This window comes from Micropterus dolomieu, linkage group LG22 (genome assembly GCF_021292245.1).
Source record: "Micropterus dolomieu isolate WLL.071019.BEF.003 ecotype Adirondacks linkage group LG22, ASM2129224v1, whole genome shotgun sequence".
Classification (NCBI taxonomy): domain Eukaryota; kingdom Metazoa; phylum Chordata; class Actinopteri; order Centrarchiformes; family Centrarchidae; genus Micropterus; species Micropterus dolomieu.
The window spans coordinates 17,206,424-17,228,939 of NC_060171.1; the positions used below are offsets into that span (position 1 = coordinate 17,206,424).

The 22,516-nt window shown below is 39.9% G+C and overlaps 3 protein-coding genes across 7 annotated transcripts in view; 2 read left to right on the forward strand and 1 right to left on the reverse strand.

Moving 5' to 3' along the window:
- Positions 1-4,479, forward strand: part of sema4ba (sema domain, immunoglobulin domain (Ig), transmembrane domain (TM) and short cytoplasmic domain, (semaphorin) 4Ba) — an 83,726-nt gene extending 79,247 nt beyond the window's left edge. For both annotated transcript variants that reach the window (XM_046037000.1, XM_046036999.1), the window contains exons 12-15: positions 104-219; positions 625-782; positions 912-1,003; positions 1,198-4,479. In XM_046037000.1, coding sequence (XP_045892956.1) covers positions 104-219; positions 625-782; positions 912-1,003; positions 1,198-1,970 — 1,139 coding nt within the window. In that variant the 3' untranslated portion in view covers positions 1,971-4,479. The remainder of the gene's footprint in view (positions 1-103; positions 220-624; positions 783-911; positions 1,004-1,197) is intronic.
- A 1,193-nt stretch (positions 4,480-5,672) lies between these two features.
- zgc:162879 (ras and EF-hand domain-containing protein) lies at positions 5,673-18,675 on the forward strand. 3 transcript variants are annotated; one of them, XM_046038149.1, is made up of 18 exons: positions 5,673-6,193; positions 7,669-7,821; positions 9,332-9,422; positions 9,782-9,877; positions 12,476-12,553; positions 12,935-13,050; positions 13,134-13,202; positions 14,164-14,239; positions 14,382-14,452; positions 14,557-14,746; positions 14,845-14,946; positions 15,892-16,036; positions 16,127-16,208; positions 16,383-16,497; positions 16,583-16,696; positions 16,807-16,883; positions 17,004-17,119; positions 17,535-18,675. In XM_046038149.1, exons 1-17 carry the CDS (start codon positions 5,883-5,885, stop codon positions 17,104-17,106), a joined length of 1,989 nt encoding a protein of 662 aa, XP_045894105.1. In that variant the 5' UTR covers positions 5,673-5,882; the 3' UTR covers positions 17,107-17,119; positions 17,535-18,675. The 3 variants fall into 3 exon arrangements, with proteins under 3 accessions (XP_045894105.1, XP_045894104.1, XP_045894106.1); XM_046038148.1 differs by having other exon boundaries at positions 5,674-6,193; positions 17,004-18,675; XM_046038150.1 differs by having other exon boundaries at positions 5,674-6,193; positions 14,614-14,746; positions 17,004-18,675.
- The window catches only part of fkbp16 (FKBP prolyl isomerase 16), a 66,883-nt gene continuing 62,090 nt past the window's right edge, over positions 17,724-22,516 (reverse strand). For both annotated transcript variants that reach the window (XM_046038151.1, XM_046038153.1), the window contains 4 exons: positions 21,983-22,164; positions 21,694-21,771; positions 18,207-18,344; positions 17,724-18,122 (listed from right to left, as the gene is read on the reverse strand). In XM_046038151.1, coding sequence (XP_045894107.1) covers positions 18,036-18,122; positions 18,207-18,344; positions 21,694-21,771; positions 21,983-22,164 — 485 coding nt within the window. In that variant the 3' untranslated portion in view covers positions 17,724-18,035. The remainder of the gene's footprint in view (positions 18,123-18,206; positions 18,345-21,693; positions 21,772-21,982; positions 22,165-22,516) is intronic.

The following is a 22,516-nucleotide window of genomic DNA, read 5'->3' on the forward strand; positions in this document are numbered from 1 at the left end:
AATCACACACATACACACACACGACAAACCCTTTGTGGCATCTTGTGGTTCTCAACATCCACAAAGAGTTTGATCTAATGTCACATTATACTGTGTCTTCCAGATGATGGGAGACTTCATAAAGCCATCAATGTCAACAACAAGATGCACATCATTGAGGAGATGGTGCTCTTCAGTGATTCCCAACCAGTGCAACACATAGAGCTGGACACTGACAAGGTATGGTAGAGTGCTGAGAGAGAAAACAAGCCCAGCTTCCTCATGGTGTGAACTAATAACAAGCTCAGTGTATGCATTTGTTGGCAGTTTAGAGATTCCATGAGCCATGAACAGTCACAGCCTAAAGCAGACCTCATGTTCAATAAGCTAATTACATGCAACATTTCTCTCAGGGGATCTGCAAACAGCTGGGGTTTTAACAGCTGGAATTGTAACACTTCCTGGCTCCTGGCTTGTCTTTAAATTCTGCTTGGATTTATACTTTCAGACAAAAAAAAATCTGATAAACTGATATTAAGAAAAGCTAAGTCTGCTGTATGTAGTTCAGGGTCAGACAAGGAAGATTCTGGATGAAATCAGTAACCCTTTCTTCTTGTCGCCTGCTTTGTCGTCCCTCTTCCACAGGGTCAGCTGTATGTTTCCTCTTTCTCCGAACTGGTGGAGGTCCCAGTAGCTAACTGCACTAATTATCAGAGCTGCGGGGAGTGCATCCTCTCCAGGGATCCTTACTGTGCTTGGAACGGGAGGCAGTGTGTGGATGTCAGACAGGCTCCACCGAGCAAGTATGCATCCCCTTTGCGCAACAATGTACAAACAGTTTTGCAGTTTAAAGCTTGTGCAATAACATTTCAGTAATAGGTAAATGTAAGCAATTGAAAATCCCATTTTCTGATTACATATATGTGCTTCAGTGCCTGGCAGCAGGATGTGGATGAAGCAGACACATCAGCTATTTGCAGCAAAACAGTGCCAAGCCCACGGTTTGCTAAACCTCCACCTACACGTAAGTGAACTCCTCTTCTCTAGACTGTCAAACATTTACACAGCACCACTATGCGCTGGATGTTTTCATGCCTTGCCTTTCATTGTGTTTGTTGTGTCAGACCAGTATTATTCTGAATTCTGCTCCAGATAAGGCAGAAGAAAAATTTAATGCAATATCTGACTTGATCCAGGTCTCTGCTTTGCTTTCCACAGGAATGTCTTCATGCCAGATGATCATTATTCCAGCCAACACGTTCAAGGTACTACCATGCAAGCTGCGCTCTAATTTGGCTGAAAGGAGGTGGGAGTTCAGCGAGAGTGCGGGTCACTTCCATTACCCCAGCCCAGAAGGGGGGCTAGTAGTGGTAGCTCAAGCTGACAGGCAGGAAACCTATGAGTGCTGGTCAGTGGAAGAAGGCTTTAGACAGCTGCTGGCAAACTACTGTGTGAGGGGCGAGGCCAAGTGGGAGAGCACCACCCTGACGGGGCGTTCACGTACACCACAGATCTCCCAGGAGGAGTTCATCATCCTGCCAGGAGAGGCCCGCTCCCCGCAGATCAACACAAAAACCTACTGGAATGAGCTGATAGTGGTGTGCGCCCTCCTGGCGTTTTCCCTGGTGGTGTTCTCTCTATATGTGATCTACAGGAACCGCAGCCACATGAAATCCATGCTCAAGGAGGGCGAGTGCCCCAACATGCAGCAGAAGAAGCCCAGGATAGTGGCAAAACCGGCTGAGAACTTGCCGCTAAACGGCAACACAGTCCCAGCGTCTGTGTCCGACCACAAGGGCTACCAGACCCTTAACGACAACTACATCTGCAGCACTCCACCGCACGAGTGCTCATCACCCGACAACAGCAAGAGCTTCTCAGAGTCGGAGAAGAGGCCTCTGAACTTGAGAGAGAGCCATGTAGAGATTTCCCCGACATGCCCACGGCCACGAGTCAGACTGGGCTCTGAGATTAAAGACTCTATAGTGTGAGGCCGGCGTCATGTTATGTGGAGTGACTCATTTTACACTGAAAAGAAAGAGTGCTCTTGCTGAGAAAGACAAACCCCTATAAGAGGGACAACTGAGGAACATCAGACTCGTCATGGAGAGACATTTCATCACACAGATTTTGCACTTTGTTTTTTGTTCTGTCCCTGTGGTCAGTGTACATTTTATTCTATTTTCCTCTCACACCCCTGTGCATTTGAAGCACACTGAAGAAGTTCCAGTTTGCCTTCAGACTTTCTGACGCTTTCACGTACGGCTCACAGGAATGTAATAAGCGTAGAGGTGGTGTCACAACTACGATTGAATTTCACAGCATTGCCACTCAGTCCGTCCATAAAATCTGCTGGTAATGCTTTCAAAAGGCAGAGGGATATTCTAACATGTTCCTTTCCCGCTAACAGCGGACACAGTGTTTGCTGTTTTATTTTCATTCTGTCGTTCTGGTTATGAGCCTACCCTTCGCTGAGGCTATGCACTATGTTACTGTTCTGTAGCAAAGTAAACACTCACACCAGAATATACATACATAATATATAACTAAAGTCCTGTCAGATCTTTTTTTTAGATAGCCAGTCACAAAAGGTTTACTCTTAGTTTTTTGCATATATACAACACAACTATAAAGTGAAAGGAAACGCAATCACCTCAATCACTACACACCAAAATAATAATAATATTATATAATCATGAATGAAGATACATTGTGCTTTATTTAAAGTATTGGTATTATTAGTCTATACAACTATTCCTCTGTGGAAGCCTGACTTTCGACGGGGTTTTCTGTCACCAAATGTGATAAAGGGAAAAATAAAAAATAAAAAATCTCATTCCAGGTATTATTATGCTGTTCTTTGTGAGATAGGCAGTCTATGCAAAGCAAATAATGTGAAGTGGGGTAATCACCAAGAAAACCTCACCTCGAGACTGAGTAAGCACAAAGGTGTTGGCGCTGTTAATTACGTTAGGATCTGTGGCACTGCAAACACACACACACCCACGCACATAAACACACATACACACATATGCACGCAAGCACACTCGCTGTCATTACTCTATAAAGTATGCAAGAGATTTTAGCCATTTTGGTGTGTTTCATGAAGGAAGACTGGCCAAACGTTTCTTCTACAGAGAGACATCGTTCATAGTCTTTAATGTGTGTCACTATTCTCAAAGGGAAATAATAATACATATTTAAATACTGCACTGCTTCATAATCTGATTTAAATAACACATATCTGTATAGCCTCAACTTTGATATACATATTAATTGATGAGCATTAATGAATGGAAGAAAATACCCTCTGCTTGCTTAAATAGTTTTAAAGGCAACCATAAAGGCAATAATTTTCATTCTCATCCAGTAACAAACATAGATCCATTTTAATTATCTTGATTAGACATCTTCTTATTCAGAAATAATGAATGATAAACAATATGAGCTACCAAACATGTGAATCAAATGTTAGAGGAACTTGATAGCATTTTTAATGTCATACATTACAATATATTACTTACTTGAGTTTGGCTCTAGTGTTGTAATGCAGCCAGCAAAATTACAATTTCACAAAAATGCAGGAAAGTGGACTGCTCGACTCAGAATGCATAGGATTTGCACATGGTGTTGAAAAGCCTTAGTACAATGCAGGTTATTGATTTGACAACAAATCTGCCTTGGGGAAAATGGAAAATGGATAATGCCTTTTGAAACAATAATCAAGAGATGTGCCTCTTGGGAAATTAACTAACCAGGTAGTAGTGCTGTAGAGTCACATGCTACACTGCAGGTGTGACAGGACTGCCCACGCTCAGAAACACGAGAGACTACATGGAATACATGTAATTTAATACTGTAAGCGTTGTACAGTATGTGCTCATGAGGTGACTTTTTATTTTTTTTTGTTATGGTGGCTTCAACTTCAAGTCAGGGACTACATTTTACTCTAAAATGGTAGCACATAAATAACCACTGGCTGATTTTAAAATATTGAATTATAGATAAACATTAGTATTATGTTACATTTCTTGTAAATGGCAAAAATGACAGTGGTCGGCTATAATCAATCATGCAGGGTGAAAAATTCATGCTTTGACTGTTATTAAAAACACACAAAGGGCAGCTTTTGGTGAAGTGTCTGTCATCAGAACAATATTAAATTTGCTAAGTGCAGAACAAACATAAAGTGGCAGTGATTTTAGTAAAATATGTGCAGGTACTGAACATGCTTTTTTTTAAAATACAAGCCTAAACTATTAATGCCACAGTGAAAGTATCGTCTGCTCTCTCTCTTAATGAACCACTATAGTCTGGCCTTCTATTCGTGACAGTACAAGTTGCTCAGACTCTTGTCATCCTGTATTGTAAGTAAAAGTAATTTTTATGTAAAGTTGTTTTGTAAATTCAGCTGCCAATGTAAAATATTGTGAATTGTATTTTTTTTTTTTGTATCATACATCACTACTGTTTTGTTTTCTTTTTTGTATTGTATATAAAAAGCACTTTATTTTAATTTTTTAAATAAAGATCAAATGGATACTTTTTTTTACTTGAACGGCTCTTTTTATTAAGTAAAACATGTCCTCTTCTCGTGCTGTTTTGTGTATTTATGCAGATGACCAAACAGCATGGCCACAATGTCACAGTTTTTCCAGATTGCTTAAACAACTTCTCACCCAATTCCCCAAACTCCCTTTTTTTCAGGTCAGAATGAAGCTCTCCACTGAAAACCATTCATTCTTGCTGAAAAACCAAACTTTCACCTCAGACATGACACACAAGCCCCCCAACACACATACCCACTACAACACAGTCTCACACACTGGTGAAATAAATTCAAAACAATACTACAAAAAACGTTCACATGATGAACACAACAAAAGACACAAGAAAAGTATACATTTGCACATTTTTTATTCCTGAATGTGCTGCTGTACAGTACAATACACCAAACGACAACAAAAAATCTTTCTGCCCCAGCATCATGTCTTTCAAACTCTTGCTCCACCTCCTCCTATTTTTCCTCTTCCTCCACCACCTCTTCCTTCACATCTCTCTTGATCCATTGTTCCAAAACTGAATTGACTCGGGCACTTTTATCCATCTATTGAAGGTTCCATGTGGTTCAGGTGTGATCAGTTATGACTCTTTGTGTTCCCCCCGCTGGGTATTTGTGTGCTAATTGAGCTCAAGCTGTACTGACTTGATCGAACAATACTGAAAGTTGGTGCTTTCTAAATGATCACACGGTGTAGGCAATGAGAAATTAAGATTTTTAGTGTGGAAAGTTGTGCAGTGACAGCTCAACAAATCTCAATCATGTGTCAGAACAGGCAATAGTGTTTATAGTTTAAATAAATTGGTTTGCTTTTTGATAAATGGCGTTATGGTTTTGAAATTTTAGTTCAAAAGCCTAAGCAAACGAGAAAAAAACTGTAAGATTTGGAGGGTTTTACTGTTAGGGTGTAGGCAGAAACACACTCTGCAAACCCAGGAGAACAAAGAGGAGTGTCTCTGATAAAAACTCACATGCACCACCACACACCTTAAAGGCAAACAGAGGCAAGCACTTGCGTATCTGTTGAGTTTCTATTGTATTGTAGTTCCACCACTGCACACTTGGATGGCTCAGTATGAAGCCAAATAATAATCAACGTCGGTTGCTGCAGCAGCAGTAACTGATAAATTCCAGGTTGGAAGTGGCACATTGGGTGAATTGATTCTGATGATACCCGCCTACACTGAGATCTGGACCAATGAGTAGCTCTTCAGTACCTCTGTGAGACCCTCTCTGAGACTTTTATTTTGGCTGACACGCCGCAGGGGTCAGTTTATGAGAGGGGTTGTATTTTAACTTTCACTATTTATATGCGTTTGTCTGTGTTTTTATTCGTTCAACTATGGACCGACCGAGCCTTCGGAGACTTTTTTCTGCTTGTGATGTGGACAAGTCCGGTAAGATCGAGTACGAGGACTTCACCGTTGTCTGCCGGGAGCTCAACGTCCCCGAAAGTGAGATCAAAACTCTGTTCGACAAGTTCGACGCGGACGAAGACGGGTGCATAGACTACAACAAGTTTTCGTCCAGGTTTCAGGAGGTTTCAGAGACTATGGACCTGGCGTCTTTCGGAGCTGGGTCGTCACAAACCCAGGGCTGTCCGTGGGAAGAGTTTGTGGGCAGGGTAGATGCGGAGTCTCTCCTCTCTGAAAGGTAAACTCACATCCGGCTGCCCACTCCGTGTCGAGCAGGATTTAGCAAGCCGGCGGCTTTGTTACTGCTGCTCCTGGAACGTTATTTAAATAAATGTCAGTTAAACGTTAGCTAACGTCAACGGCTGCGTTGGGAACCTGTTCCTGGTCGTTTTTATTTATTTCGTTAACTAAAACATGGATTTAATACATTATTTACATTATTTTGAAGTGTGTGGATAGTCCTGGTGACTCAGAACCATTACACATCGATATTTAATTTAACAAGGCTTCAAAGGCTCCTCTGCCCGATGGCACAGAATAGCTACATAAGTGTGAGATACTAAATCCACTTTTTTGTGGATTACAATCACTTTATTTGTATTATTAAAGCAGCTTTTCACAATGATCTTTGTTCATAAATGAGAAACAAAAAGAAATTAAAATGAAAAAGCATCCCACGACCCTCCTCAGTGGGTGGAATTAACTATTTACTTTTATTTATACAAATGGGTAGGAAAAAATAACTGAAATGCCTTTAAGTAAAATGTTAACGTTATATAACATTCATCTATCAGAACCACAAACTGTAGCCTCCAAAATAGCTACAGAGTAGCTCTCTTTATTACATCCGTTAAAGGAGGATAATGCATTAGACTGCATTAGATTCAGCGAGGCCTACCTAAGCTGCCAAGTGTAGGTTAACGTTATATGTGTCGTATGTTCAGTGGACATTTTATTTTGGAAGTGGTTGCAAATGGTCAGCGAGTGGCCATGAGGAGAGACAGCCATAAGCAACAGTTGCATGTAAGTAATTGTTGACAACAAAAAACAAATTAGAGCTATTATAGATCTGTAAATTGAAAATGTGAGACTTGTAAAAGCTTTTTATTTGCTAATTTTCATTTTTGTTTTTTTCTCCAGTTGTTTTGGCAGATCTTAATACATGGGAACAAGAGACTGTGCTTATTCATGTTATTTGGTATAGGTCATATGCTTTATTTTCATAGTTATGTCTAGAAAATGATTAGGGAGCTTTATTCACAGCCATCCTGTTGCTGAGCCAAACGGTGTGATGCTAATAATGACCCATATACAGTCTATGTAATGATCCTGTGTTGGATTTGAACACATGGTCATATGTTGTCACTGTCCAAGTATTTCCAAGTTTTAAGATTTATTTATATACAGTTTTAATTCTACATATCGCCATTATGTCTGTGTTTTGGTCTAAACCTTTTACTGACACAGGTTACATTCACAACTAGTTTAAGTGTGTTGTGGTGGAAGTATGACTGTTTTAAACATACAGAGCACAGAGATGGACCGTGGATTATGTTGCATGATTGGTGTGTGTGAGGTTTATATTAGTTTTGATGGTTTTTACCCACCACACTTAATAGCCACTACCGTTCAGGCGCACGGGGGTGAGTATTGGATATTAAAAAGACAGATTGGAGTATGAATTTAAGACAACTACTTGTTCTCCTCTCACAGTCTCAGGGAGCAGCTGGCTGATCTTTACCAGGCCATTCACTCCTCTGCAAACACGAGTTTGCTGCCGCAGTATGAGGAAATCGTCCACTCTCTGATCAGTCAAAGCCTGGAAAACAGGCTAGAGTGTGAACAGCTGGAGACCAGTTTAAAGCGGTAAGTTCAAATGTCAGCATTTTCCTATGTGGGGTCTGCACAGAACAGCTGACCTGTGAAATAGACAGAATGATGATGTACACTCTTATGTGTCTTTGTGTGTATGAGAAATTACACTCAGTATTAGCATTTATAAGTTAATGTTTAAAATTGAATTTATTAGAAAGTTAGTTTTTAGTTTTATAGGATTCACCATTGTCCTTTAGTGTAACCAAACTGCCTGTAGGTTTGTTTTGACTACAGAGCAGTGGTGCACCACTGCCCTCTTGTGGCTGTAAACCACATAGCTGGTGGATAAACCCAGAACCTTTTTTCTCCATGCACTGACTGAGATTGCCTGCTTGATTAAAAGCTGCATTAATTCATCTTTGCCCACTAGACTAGAGGGCAGAAAAAACATCAAAACAAGTAGAATAATACACATCTGACATTATTGCATATGGTAAACATGTTAGTAAGCAACTGCCTAGTTGCACATCCAGCAAACTAGGCTTTCATTTGCCCACCAGACAGATGTTACATCCAACGTTCACTCTCTAGCTTCTAGAGGTTCACTGTCGTTATCAGCTAATCACCAACTTTGGCTGTCAGGTAGCTTGCTTAGCAGAAAAAAGCTCTGAGGTTGATGAGAGCAGTGCAGACTTAAAACCTGCTTCTAATTCTCTAATTCTTCGCCTATGAGTTATTTGATTCAAATGTTCAATTCAATGTTAATATCGATTAAGTTTTACTGTTATTGGGTCCTTCTGGTTTGTCAGCTGGTCATAGTGTCACTTTTAGATTTTTTTACAGTGGTTCCTGATGTTCAAGCTGAACAGTGATTCTCAATACGGTAGGTTGTATTTTAAAGGCATAAGGATGTTAGTTAAGTCTTTAATTTGTTTCCTTTTAAATCTGTGAAGTGATCACTCACATACTACCTTGAACTGACTATTGAATTTCATTCCTACGACATGGGAAGGAATCGCGTGTGTAAGCTGTTTTTTATATAGTGTTAAAGCTTTTTCCCGTTGTTCAGTAACTACACAACATGAGAAAGGTGACATTCCTTATACAGGGAAGTAGGAAGACTTAAATGTGCTGCCCTGCCTTGTTCTTTTAACCCTTTTATGCACTGGATGTACCCATCTATTGTACCTACATTTCCACAATCTGTTGAAGTAAATAGCCCGTAAAAATCATGACATAAAACTTGTACTAAACTAAAATCAGTCACATGAGAGGTCCTGTTGGGATACTCACTGACAAACTTAAGTACGTGTGTGGAATCTGCCTTTCAAAGGCTGTCCCTCCCTCGCCTCTGGTTGGTTCATGTGTTGTGTGACGGGAGCAGAGCAGTCACAACTGCAGCCTGTTTGAAGTCAAATCAGTCAGGTAGAATTGACACATGGAGAGAAGGTGGATGGATTCTTGTTTTTATATTGCTGCTGTGTTCATCTCTTGGACTACTGTTGGAGAATCCGTTTCGGCTGGCCAGCACAAACTCAAACTTCTTTTTCTGTTCAAACAGAGCGGAGGAGATGAACAACAGTCAGCTGACAGAACTGGAGGACGATATACAGCAGCAGCTACGCAGAACAGAGGAGAGGGTGAGAGATGAGGTAAGTGTGATACCTGCAGTATTTATAGTGGACGATTGCTCCTGTGATTAACTTTTAATCGTTATAGTTATTCAAGTTAAATGTATGAAACCAGATGAGTTGGCTGTCTGTGCAAGCAGCTGCATTTCACCAGTAAACAGAGAAATGGACTAAAAGAACGTGTTTTATTTCATCGCACAGTGAACATTTCTACACATTCTCCTTTGCTTCTTGTGAGCTACCTCCATATTTGTGGTGTAGCACACAGCAGCAGGTTACATGCCTCCTCACAAAGAGCTCTCTGTAAAGTCAGATGAAAGCCCCTCTTCAAGGCCTGAGCGGACCTGCACCTCTAACTGCTTTTGATTTCATGTTTGTAGGAGCAAAAGAAAATGGAGGGAATTTTGGCGACCATGCGGAGGAAGTATGAGAATGAGGTCACAGACCTGCATGCAACGGTGGACCGACTTTTAAATGTGGGTTTGCCCCACACAACATGCATTTACCACTGAAAGCCACTGTACCTGAAAGACAACACAAAAGCGCCTGCACGTTTCCAAATTTCTCACATAAAATGTTTTAGGTTACCTTTCAAAGAGCATTAACCTATTAAGAGCCAATAGCTTGCATCCACATAAAGTACATCTACAAGATCCAGCTAAAGACACTTCACTCAAAGCAGCAGAATGCAACTGAAAATGTGTCTCCAGTGTCCCCTCGTGATCAGTTTATGTTTCTCCGCTCACATTATACAGTAGCAAAATGTGACTACTGCTAAACTAAAATACACACTTGTGGTTAGCTTCACACTGAGAGGATTGTGGTGAGGATTTGCATACTGGATAAAAGTAACTTTGAGTTAGATAGACCTCATTCAGAAACTGCTTAGATGCAGTTAGTGCAAGGACAAGCATAGAGGATAATGTTTGAGAAATCGCTGCATGTATACAACTTGTGGAATGCTGTTGTTAGCCACCTAGCCATGCTAGCTCCCATGGTTAATGCTTACACTCAGTTTATGCTCACGCAGCTATATGCTATTTCTCATTCTTGCTTTTCCGCTGCACTGGATTGCACCACCAGTGGTACTTTTCACTTTACAACTGTAGATGACCTGTTAAAGATCGCCAGAGGAAAGTTTTGCAAGAGTAGCAGCAGTTTTAACCTACAGATCTAGACATGTTGATGTTGCCACCTACAGGCAATGTGGGCAGCGTGCGAGTAAGAGGCAGTGTGAACTTCATGGATCTGCAGTAGCTAAGCTGTAGGCTACAGCGGAGTTGATGTGCGTTAGGACCACAGTGGCTACGTAGACAGCATGAGATTGGTCACCTCGGGCAGCTTGACTATTGCTGATAGTGACGACCAATGTCAAGCAGGTTAAAAGAAGGCTCAGTGATCTTCTCCTTTTCAGTAACACACAGTGAACCTACAGCATGTAAACACAATTACTTAAACCTTTGATTGCATTGTAGAAGTCTTCCGTTCATTACAGAGATGAAGCAAACCGTCCCATTGTCTCTCTACATCACAGAGTAAATAAAAGAGTGCAATAATCAAAACAGTTTATTCCCTGATATTGAAGAACTGTTCATATCGTGTTTCAGTGGCGCTATCAACAGGTGAAATCTGATGCTGTACTATATGTCAATATCAACACCTGAACAAGTCTGCCGAACATCACGACTCTCAAAAACAATTCCACCTTGAGCATTTCCACCAACAGAGAAAATGTGTAATAACACCAACGTTTATAGTTGAAATGTGCAGCACAAGCGACAGAGCTCAGTCAATCTACGTTGCAAGTTTTCTTTCATGTATACCAGCAGTTAGTGTATGCTGCAGTTAACAGTTGTTACGATTTGCAGATTTAAAATGTATAAAACCTCTAACACACACATTCTGTAAACAGCAGCTATAAAGGAGAAAAATGTGATCATACTCAATGTCTCCATTTGGCATATATCATATGTCAAATTGCTGACAGTTACTTTCCTTGCATGTAGACGGCGATCTTTGACATGAAAGGCCCCATCCACACTATTGCGTTTTGGTTTAAAACGGAGACCTTTTGCTACGTTTGCACCTCACGTCCAGACTAAAACGGCGAAAACGAAAACCTAAAATGGAGAAGTTTGAAAACGGCTGCCCCGTTTTTTGTTTTAAAACTCCGGGATGACTTTAGAAACGATGACGCAGACGCTCACGTTTGGCTCTCTGAGTCTCATAAGTCATGCAAAGCAGAAACGTGATGCTACCGACAGAGTTTTGACTTGGTATTTTTATTAAGATATATATTGTACCATGCAAATAACACAGCCTATAGCCTACACTTGTACTGTGTATGTTGCCTATTTACTTTGCAACGACCTCCAGTCTGTTTTCTGCCGCCACAGCCACTTTTAACTCAGGTGTTACATTCAGTAATAGTCCCAGCTCATTATTGGTCCATGCAAAATAATATCTGGTGTGGTTCTTCGTCTGTAGTACTTTATTCTTTCGCCAAATCTTCTGTAACTATGGAATAAACCATCTGCTTTATGATTACACCGGCATGTGCATGCCCAGTGTACGTGAACGTTGCTTTAATGTAGACAGAGATTAACTCTGATACGCAGCTAAAACACTGGTGTGGACGGAGATCGTATTCGTTTTTAAACAAAAACAGATTAGTGTAGATGGGGCCTGAAGCTAGACTGAGTAATCAGCTGGGCCAATATTAGCTTATTGCTATTATACTGGTATTGGTGTATATGAGGCTAGACATACTGTAGCAGTACAACCAAGCCGAAGATATGTTTGAGGTCATTTAGAAGCAGAGCATCACAGAGCACTCACACGTTTATTTTTCAGGTGTAAAATTTCCAACTCAATACATTTCTGGGTCACAATTCTTTAAAATACAAATTTAAGAGATCCTTACAAAAATGTTTGTGTGTAATGTGTCCATGTCAGTTGGGCTATATTTGTCATGTCTACATCTGCAGGTCAAATGATTATTAAAACACAATGACTTATCATCTAAACATCTAAAACTGTTTAACAAAATGCTTGTGTAAATGTCTATTCTCAAGAGCCAAAAGGACTCTGACTTGAACCAGTCAAAGGAGGAGGTGGTCAGACTGAACAAACAAATCCGTGATCTCTCACAGGTAAGTCATTTTGGAAGTGATTGTTTGACTTGAACGAGTCACATGAAGGTTGGCGGCACGGTGGTCCAGTGGATAGCACTGTGGCCTCACAGTAACAAGGTTGCGGGTTCAAATCGTGGTTGCCCTGGCCTTTCTGTGTGGAGTTTGCATGTTGCCCCCCCCTGTGCGTGGGTTTCCTCCCACCACCAAAAATATGTTAGGTTCTCCGGTCAGTGCTATTAACCAGACACTGGTAAAGATCTGGAGTTGGTCCCCGGGCGCTGCTCCCTTGAGGGATGGGTTAAATGCAGAGAATGAATTTCGCAACGTGTATGTGACAATAAAGTATCTTCTATCAGGTTGTATGGAATTGTTCGAGTTATTCACTAAATCTCCTCACAGGAAAACGAGCAGCTGCGGGCCTCCCTGCTCCAAGCCGAGACAAACATCGCTGTCTTGCACGCGGAGCTGGACAAGCTGAAGAACATGTATGCAGACCAGAAAGCTCAACACCGAAGGTCAGGCACTGTCTTTAAGCCTCAGCTTATGTCTGAATGTGATCCAGCATCCAGTACAATATGTGACTTGTATTTCGTTACAGAGAAACAGATGACTTGAGGAGGATGGTTGTGGAATACCAGTCATATTCCAATCAGATTCAGGTTCTCCAGTAAGTCTGTCTTTCACTTGATAAAGCTGTGTCTAGTGTATTTTATTTAGCAAGGGTGTGTGTGTGTGTGTGTGTGTGTGTGTGTGTGTGTCTAAATCAGGAATACAGGGATTGGTTAGTTTCAAGCACAGATGTGGTCTCACTGTAAATTGTTTTAACACATTTCTTTAACCGCCCCCTATTTAGCATTTATAAGCAGTATATAAACATGTACTAAATGTTTATAAGACACTATAATGTTGTTGGGAGCAGATTTAAATTTTTATTAATGTTTAAAATATTTTTTAATAACTGTTAATCTTGTGGGCACCTAGAAGTGGATGGTTTTTTGTAATGAATGAGAATTAGTGAATCATAGTTGTAATAATATGTCATAGGAGAAATAATATTGACAAATACTGTACATTAGTAAACACTTAAAACATTTATTTATATCTCTGTACACCTACATTATATTGTATTATAAACAATGTATTAAATGTTTAAATAGTGCTTATAAACAGCCCCTATGTTATGGGAATATTTCTATTTGTGTGAACCAACCCTTTAACATACTTTGATTACCAGAAGTACAGGTGTAAGTGTATTTAGTGGACAGCACAATCTATATGAGGCACATAGTAAAGCAATAAAGGTATACTAGAGTACTCATTTAGTGTACTTGCTACATCCACACTATGTCTTTGTTGTCTACACCGCAGTTGCTGAAGATTTAGTGAAAAAAGAAAATACTACTACAGACGAAGAACCACACCAGAGATTTTTTTGCATGGGGTGACAACCGTCTGCGTTTTAAAACGAAAACATGGTAGTGTGGATGAAGCCTTAGTATGCTTTGTTAAACCACATCCAACGTGTCCCTCGGATTGTCAGTGCAACTTGTTTCCACACAACTGTTGCATGAAAGTAAATGTTTGTACATGCATCTGACCCTGTCTTGTATTTCCTTGAACATCATTAGGGAAACTAACAAAAAGCTGTATGACAGTAACGACGGACTGCGCTCTGCGTTGGCCAGTGAAGCGGTTAAAAGGAGGGTGAGTTCCTTGTTTGCTGATTGCATATGTCCTTATACCAACTGGCTCTACGATCAGATAGAAGGTGACAGTAAATTGTTTTCACTAGTACAAGTGTACAAAAAAAAAGTTTCCTCCCTGACACTCCTAATCTGCTCTACAGCTGTCTCCCCAAAATGAAATCCCCGCCCGAAGGATGAAACCCCTCCGACAGAGCACACTCAACCACGGCAGGTATATAAAGTTTTTAACACACCTCTGTGAATCTGCGGATTGATCTTGGCTAATTAAAGTGTCACAGCTAAAGCTATAGTGCGTGTGTCGGTGCTTTGGAGCAGCTCAGAGCCGGATTCCAGCAAAACAACCTACTTTCATGTGGCCACCTGGGCTGATAGGTATCTGGACAGTGGAGTCTCCATGGCGATGGACACAGCCGAGAGCGCAGGCAGCGATTATGACAGCGACGACAGTAGGAGCACGGTGGAAACTGTGCACCACAGTTACTCCTATGTCCCGTCCGATGTGGAGGTCAGAACACACCTCATGTTCAAATAGTGGGTCACATAATGCCAACATGCTGTTGAGCTGTGAGGACCTTAAATTAGTATAGTCTTTGTCTGTTGCAGATATCAGAAGTGAAATCTGAAGCTGCAGTGTCGGTGGCTCCTAGCAGGGCGAGCTCCATTGCATCGTCCCTACGAAGACGTTTGTCTGCATTTTCCACAAAGGTGAAATGGCTTTTAAATGGATGAGATTTCCTCTGTATGCGTTGATTTGAGAGAGAGACCCCCCATTTGTTTACTAAAGATTAAAGAAAAGTAAAAACAGGTAGCAGAAATTTCTGCTTTCCTCCCATGTTAATCATCTCACTGTCCCTCAGATATATTAAATTATATTGTGACCCCTCCTGGGGGTCCGGTCGCATAAACTTTTATTTGTCCTTATGACCAAATATAGCTACAAAACTAATGACACTCCCATCAGCCTTTGTACTTAGTGCTAATTAGCAAATGCTACCATGCTAACATGCTAATTTAAGATGGTAAGCATTAAACTGGTTAAACATCCCCGTCAATGTGAGCATGTTAGCATGCAGATGTTAGCATTTAACTCAATGCATGGCTGTGCCCAAATAGATTAACAGCTTCACAGATCTGCTAACATGGCTGTAGACTCTTTGTCTTGTTAAGATGTGAGCTGCATACCACTGTTGTTTTAACAGCATTTAAATGACTATATTTCAATGTGTATTTCAGCTATATGTTGACATATGGTGATTGAAATGCTATTAAAAACAAGAGTTATTTGATGTCTTATGACCCACAGATTAGTAAATACATCTGACCAAAGAACTCCACTTACTAGGTTTTTCTCGAACTTTCAACCACATCTCATAGTTGTCATCAGCAGATGGAGCTTTCTCAGTTATATGGAAACTCAGTTGTGATAACAGATAGTTGTATAATGGAAAAGATGAGATTTCATAAAGGAAAAACAGCAACAACTGGACCTTGAGTTTAACTTCTTAAGTCCAAGGATCGAGAATAAATATTGACTCTCAACTAAATAAATGCTAATAAAGGCCTACTTTTTCTTTATAATAAATAAAACAAACTAAAATAATTTCCACATAAAATGGGGTAAGCTTGTTATCTTCTGTTCCAATCACGAAGCCTTTAGAAACAGGCATAGAAGAAACTGAGGATCCTGGTCCCATGTACCGTCTGGTTTTAGCTGGAGACGCGGGAGCTGGAAAGTCCAGCTTCCTGCTGAGACTGACGCTCAATGAGTTCCGAGGAGACATTCAGACGACGCTGGGTGGGTGCCACAGCAAACACATCACATTCAATCAAACACTGATGCATTCTTGATTTCAGACATTTAAAGCTGCTTTTTTTTGGTTCGCAGGAGTTGATTTCCAAATAAAGAGGATGCTAGTGGACGGAGAGAAGACGAGTCTGCAGATATGGGACACAGCTGGGCAGGAGAGGTGGGTGCTGTACTGACTCCGGTATAGTGTTTCTCAAGGAAGCAGCAACAGGAAAAACATGGTGCTATCAACTAAATCTGGTTTTTGGTTTTTTTTTGTTGTTCTTTTTTATTATTACTGAAGAATGGGAAATACACTAGACTAAAAATAGTGTTGTATTTCTTCTTACTGTAGATTCCGTAGTATTGCCAGGTCCTATTTCCGTAAAGCTCATGGAGTCCTGCTCCTGTATGATGTTACTTCAGAAAGCAGCTTCCTTAATGTCAGGGCGTGGGTGGATCAGATTCAGGTAATTCTGGAAATGCCAAAAAATATCAAATGACCATGCCAAAAATCAAGAATATATTTTACAACGTTTTTTTGTTTTTATACAGGATTCAACGGACGAGAAAATCCCCATGTGTGTTATTGGAAACAAGGTGGACCTCCGAGAGCAGCTCCCAGAGGGAAGCAGTGTGAGCAGTTTGCATGGAGAGAAATTGGCCAAGGTGTGTAACTTTTCATCCCACCTGATGGAAATAAGTTTATACAGACGCCCGGCCTCCCAGGTGTCTAAATAAACTGACTGCAGTCAGGTATGTCGTTGCTTTGCTTGCAGGCATACGGCGCCTTGTTCTGCGAAACCAGTGCCAAAGAGGGAACCAACATTGTCGAAGCTGTGCTTCATCTAGCGAGGTAGGAGGCCAGAGAGAGAGAGGGCACGCTTGAGTTTAAAGTGTGTGTGTTTTTTTTTTTTATTAATTTTTATTTACGAAACCATGGCAACACTTAAGACTTGTTTTCCCCTGTCCACAGAGAGGTAAAGAAAAATGTCACTCTGAGGCGGCAGTCAGATTCTCAGGTCAGACTGAGTCCATCAAACCCAAAGAAGACTCTTAACGCCTGCTGTGGACTGTAGGTGATTGATATCTGTGGGTACGATGGAGCAATGAAGGACACCAAATGATTTTTATTTTTTGATGATGAAGAACATTTTCTTACATATTTTAACCTTTTGAAATACTTAAAAACTCATATATAAATATATATAAAATATATTTTCATGAAATTTAATTCTTTAATCAAAATGAAGATTTATATTGTTGGAAAATTGCAGAAATATAAATGCAGGTAATGTAATCATCCTTATGTTTTTGTTAGCTTTTGTATTTATTTAGAAGTAATTTTATGAAGTAAATAAATAAGGAATATTATGTGCCTCAGTTGAGATGAAATAGTTAAATAGAAGTTGGAAATGATTTTACCAGACAGTTTTTAAATGAATGCACATTTTTTTCTGCTGTGAGACCAAATGTCTGCGACAGAGGTGTTTGTCTTTTTCTCTAGATCTTTTCAAGGAACAAAGATACATTTTTTTTTTTTTTAAACATTTTTATTGAGCATCAGTTTAAGCGATATTACATTTTACTTTCAGCACCTTCAACATTGGAGGACTGATCAAATATCTCTCATGTTGAAAGTTTTATTTGTTTACTAAAATGACTCATTGTAGTTTGTAGTTAGCCTTAACCAAAGTTCCATGGCCACTTTTTTTTTTTTTTTCCCAATACCAGAATATTTTCCAGGGCCATTTTTTTATTTTTTTTAAATGACAAACCGAAATGTAACCTTTTCCAAATAAAACAAACACAACTGCAAAGAAACTTCTGTCTGATCGATCAGCAGAAATCTCTCTCTCATAAATACTGTACGCCTTTCAGCGAGACATTTTTCTACCATGTGAAACTCCTCCTCATGTCTTCACAGTAGAAAACTCTTTTCAAATGAACTTGACTAAAGAGGACAGGGGGCCAAACTCTGCACCTGCACATGATGATTTTCAAAGTTTCAGTTTCTCGCAGTCAGAATCATTGACGTCACTAAGCTGCCCAAGGCCACGACCAGAGCTCCGAGTATAAACTTCCAGGAAAGTCCCTAAAAACACAACAAAAACAGTCAAAATCCAGTCTGTCGGTTATCAGAAAAAAACACATTGGAGACATTTCTGTTATAGCTTACATGAGGTTTCTTCTTAGAAGGAACCAGAAAAGGTGTGATATTGTCGCCAAGCATCTCCGCTGGTTTAGCTTTCCATTCCTGAGTATCTTTGCCTCCTGATTGCCTTTTGACGATTTTAGATAACTCGACGTGGATCGCCTAAAGAGGAGCGGGAGAAGGGGTCCATATTAACACATCCTAATGTTGGACAGAGAAACATGAAACCTTTTTATCAAGAGAAAAATGTGAACATGCAGTTTTAAAAAATATCCAGCAGGTGAGAGCAGAGGTCTGAAACACAGAGTCATGACTAAGGCCAAAAATGTAAGAAGCCAGCAAATCATAATTTTCTTACCTTTAAAATGCACTTTAAACTATATCCTAAATGTCCCTGCAAGGGACTTAACATATTTTGCAAACACTTCCAGTAGATCTTCATTAAAGGTTGTAACCTGTCATAAAATGTATTAAAATACCAGTTCATAATGCAGTTTTGTTGCACCTCCATGTTTCTTTGTGTCCATCTACAGACTGCAGTACAATAACTTTCTCACTGAGCAGCTAAATCAGTTTTCTCCACGGTATTTAATCCAGGACTGAGACAAGGGTGTAATTACCCAAGCAGCAGATATTTTCGTTTTGTCTAGACAAGACCAGACATATTTGGGATGGTGGCAGTGTGCCCTATAGGTCAGGTCACTGTAATACTGGCAGTAGTGTGTTGTAAACCTCAGTCTGCAGTGAGTGGAACCAGTGAACTAAAATAATGTTCATAAACTGGGATTGTTGTTAATTTTTGTTGTGATGAACAGTACACCAGAGTGGTTAACCTAATTATACAGTATGGAGACTATATTGTAGCTGAAAGGGTGACTCTGGCTCTTTCTTACCTTCACTCTACTACTTTTGGAGTGCAGGGCGTCAGAGTTACAATATTTTGCTCAGTGTCTTTCTTTACTTTTTTTTTTTTTTTTTTAACCTAGTTTGCCGGACAACTCAGAGCAGTGTGGTCACATCTGCAGACTGCCACATGTGCAGTCGGCCAGATCCTCTGTGGAGGATTTGGCAGATTACACAAACCACACAAACAAGACAAAACAGGCCTTCAACACAAGCAGCTCACTGGGATTCGAGGCGTCTCTTTTCTTCAGGCTAATGTGTGAACAGCTTTCCTTTCAAATTCTCTAAATGTTCATATTGAACATGAAGGGGGTTTTCTTCATGATGAAGATGTGGTGTTTCCCAAATGTTTTTTCTGGTAACTGCGATGATACAATAAAAACAAGCAGCTGTAAGATATAAGCGTGTGGATGAAGATGAGAGGAACTTAATGAGGTGGTAAATAAAATTCATTATCCTTTAGTATCATGATTTGCAACAGAGTGTTGTTTGAAAAGTACCAGATCCAGATTTAATAAGAATTGGGGATATTTTCTAAATAGGTTCTGCTAACGTTAGCTGTCTGTTCCGTGTGTACGCTGAAAACACTGTTTTTTACGCAGCCTGGCTCTGTAAATAAGGAAACAAAGTGGCTCGGACCGAGCACACAACACTATTCCAGCTATGGTTTGTGTATCTGTAGTAAATAACTTCAAATGACTTGCAGACAGACATTAAGCTTACTTTGTAATTTGCCAAGACGTGCTGTTGTGATGTTAGCTATAGTAGCAGGAGAGTTGTGAGTATAGCTGTCTGGAGCTGCTGGGGTGTCTCTGGGACTGTCTCGTCCTCTTTGCATGTTAGCTTCATGTTAGCTTCATATGTTACTTACGGTACTTGCTGTGTTGTTGTTTGCGCTATATCATGGTTATTTGTCATTTAATTGGGTTTCTTCAGAATCGCTTACTCCGCCTTTTAAATTAAGTTTGAGGTTGTTCAACTTTGTAATAATAATAACCTTTCAAGGGACCCAAGGACACTTCAAACATAAACAACACAAAAACAACAAAAAACTAAACTACAAAAGGAAGTCATTAAGAATTATATGCCTTGGTGGGTTTCCAGAGAGGGAACGTTGCGGATCTCTGAATGTATGGAGTTGAGGTCAATATATTGTCAGATGCTGGTTGGTATAGATATTAGAATTTTTGGTTTGTGGTTTATTTTCTTACATATTTTAACCTTTGAAATACTTAAAAACTCAAATATATAAATATATATAAAATATATTTTCATGAAATTTAATTCTTTAATTAAAATGAAGATTTATATTGTTGGAAAATTGCAGAAATATAAATGCAGGTAATGTAATCATCCTTATGTTTTTGTTAGCCTTTATTTTTATTTAGAAGTAATTTTATGAAGTAAATAAATAAGGAAAATTATGTGCCTCAGTTGAGATGAAATAATTAAAAAGAAGTTGAAAATGGTTTTTCCAGACAGTTTTTAAATGAATGCACATTTTTTTCTGCTGTGAGACCAAATGTCTGCGACAGTGGTGTTTGTCTTTTTCTCTAGATCTTTTCAAGGACAAAAGATACATTTTATGAAACATTTTTATTGAGCATCAGTTTAAGCGATATTACATTTTACTTTCAGTACCTTCAACATTGGAGGATTGATCAAATATCTCTCATGTTTAAAGTTTTATTTGTTTACTAAAATGACTCATTGTAGTTTGTAGTTAGCCTTAACCAAAGTTCCATGGCCACTTTTTTTTTTCAATACCAGAATATTTTCCAGGGCCATTTTTTTTTAATGACAAACCGAAATGTAACCTCTTCCAAATAAAACAGACACAACTGCAAAGAAACTTCTGTCTGATCGATCAGCAGAAATCTCTCTCTCATAAATACTGTACGCCTTTCAGCAAGACATTTTTCTACCATGTGAAACTCCTCATGTCTTCACAGTAGAAAACTCTTTTCAAATTAATTTGACTAAAGAGGACAGGGGGCCAAACTCTGCACCTGCACATGATGAAGTTTCAGTTTCTCGCAGTCAGAATCTTCCCTTTCAAGGGACCCAAGGACACCTCAAACATAAACAACACAAAAACAACAAAAAACTAAACTACAAAAGGAAGTCATTAAGAATTATATGCCTTGGTGGGTTTCCAGAGAGGGAACGTTGCGGATCTCTGAATGTATGGAGTTGAGGTCAATATATTGTCAGATGCTGGTTGGTATAGATATTAGAATTATTGGTTTGTGGTTGATTTTTGTGTGAATAACTGACCACACTCAAAGATTTGTATATTCATTAATTGTAAAATACATGTCAAGGATTGACAGTGTTTGGCATTGAAATTTAAATATTTTACTATCACACATTTGAGAAGTTTTATTAAAGCACAAATTAAGTTGGCCATCATTCTTTTGTATTGACTGGTAGATTCGGTGGCTGTAATAATGATGGTGACCTAATTTTAGAATGATCTTTCCTCTGTGTGTCTGTGTGTGTCTGTGTGTGTGTGTGTGAGGGGGGGGGTTGGGGTTGGTAATGGATAGGATTCACAAGCAGATTTGGAAGAAATGTGGGGAGACTGGACCATCCAACATAATCTCACCTTGGTAGCCGGCTCGAGTTTCAAGGCCTTTTTTAGCACCTCCATGGCCTCTTTGTATTCACCCTTGTCTGACAGGAGCTGAAAGAGATTAGACAACCTACAACGTGAGCAGCACTGAAGGACCTCTACATCCAAACAGGCAGAGAACAGATAGCACTAATGTACCAGTAATTTTTTCCTTAAAAATAATTAAATGGAGCAATGTAGAAAATGCAGGATCAAATTAGATCCTCCTCGCAGTTGCAGCAATGTTGTCTCTTGGTTATAACACAACAGGATGGGCCCTCACTTTTCCTGCCCTGAAAAGGGCCTTGACATTGTTTGGGTCGAGGGTCAGAACGTCCCGGCTGGTGTGCAGCGCCTCGTCATATTGCTCCAGTTTGAGCTGAGCGGTGGCCAGGTTGTTCAAACACTTCACCCGGTAGTCCTGCACCTCCTCCTCCTCCGCTTTCACGCTGCCATCACCGCCATCTGTGCAGAGACAGAGCCACCCAACCTCAGACACAAATACTGTAGACACAAAAAAGCTCAGAAAATCTTGCAGTATCTAAAAAACAGTTGGACTTTAGCAGATCAACTCCCATCAGGTGTCATTATAAGCATAGTTCATGTTCTGCTTCTTTCTTCAGCTGGATATTGTATTGACGTCCCTGATGTAACAACTGCATGGTTTTGTCATTAGACCCAAACATGTCCAGCTGAATACAGCGGTGACCCAAGTAATGAGCACTTGTTAGCGCAAAGGGATTCTTCTACTTGGCCCTGAGTATGATGGGTGATAAATGTTGGCAGCTCAGGGACCACATCTGTCTTTTTATTACAA

Coding starts and splice junctions, on each gene's coding strand:
- zgc:162879 (XM_046038149.1), top strand. CDS start 5,883: ATGGACCGACCGAGCCTTCGGAGACTTTTTTCTGCTTGTGATGTGGAC. Junction 7,822..9,331: donor CTGGAGACCAGTTTAAAGCG/GTAAGTTCAAAT, acceptor CTGTTCAAACAG/AGCGGAGGAGATGAACAACA. Junction 9,423..9,781: donor AGGAGAGGGTGAGAGATGAG/GTAAGTGTGATA, acceptor TCATGTTTGTAG/GAGCAAAAGAAAATGGAGGG.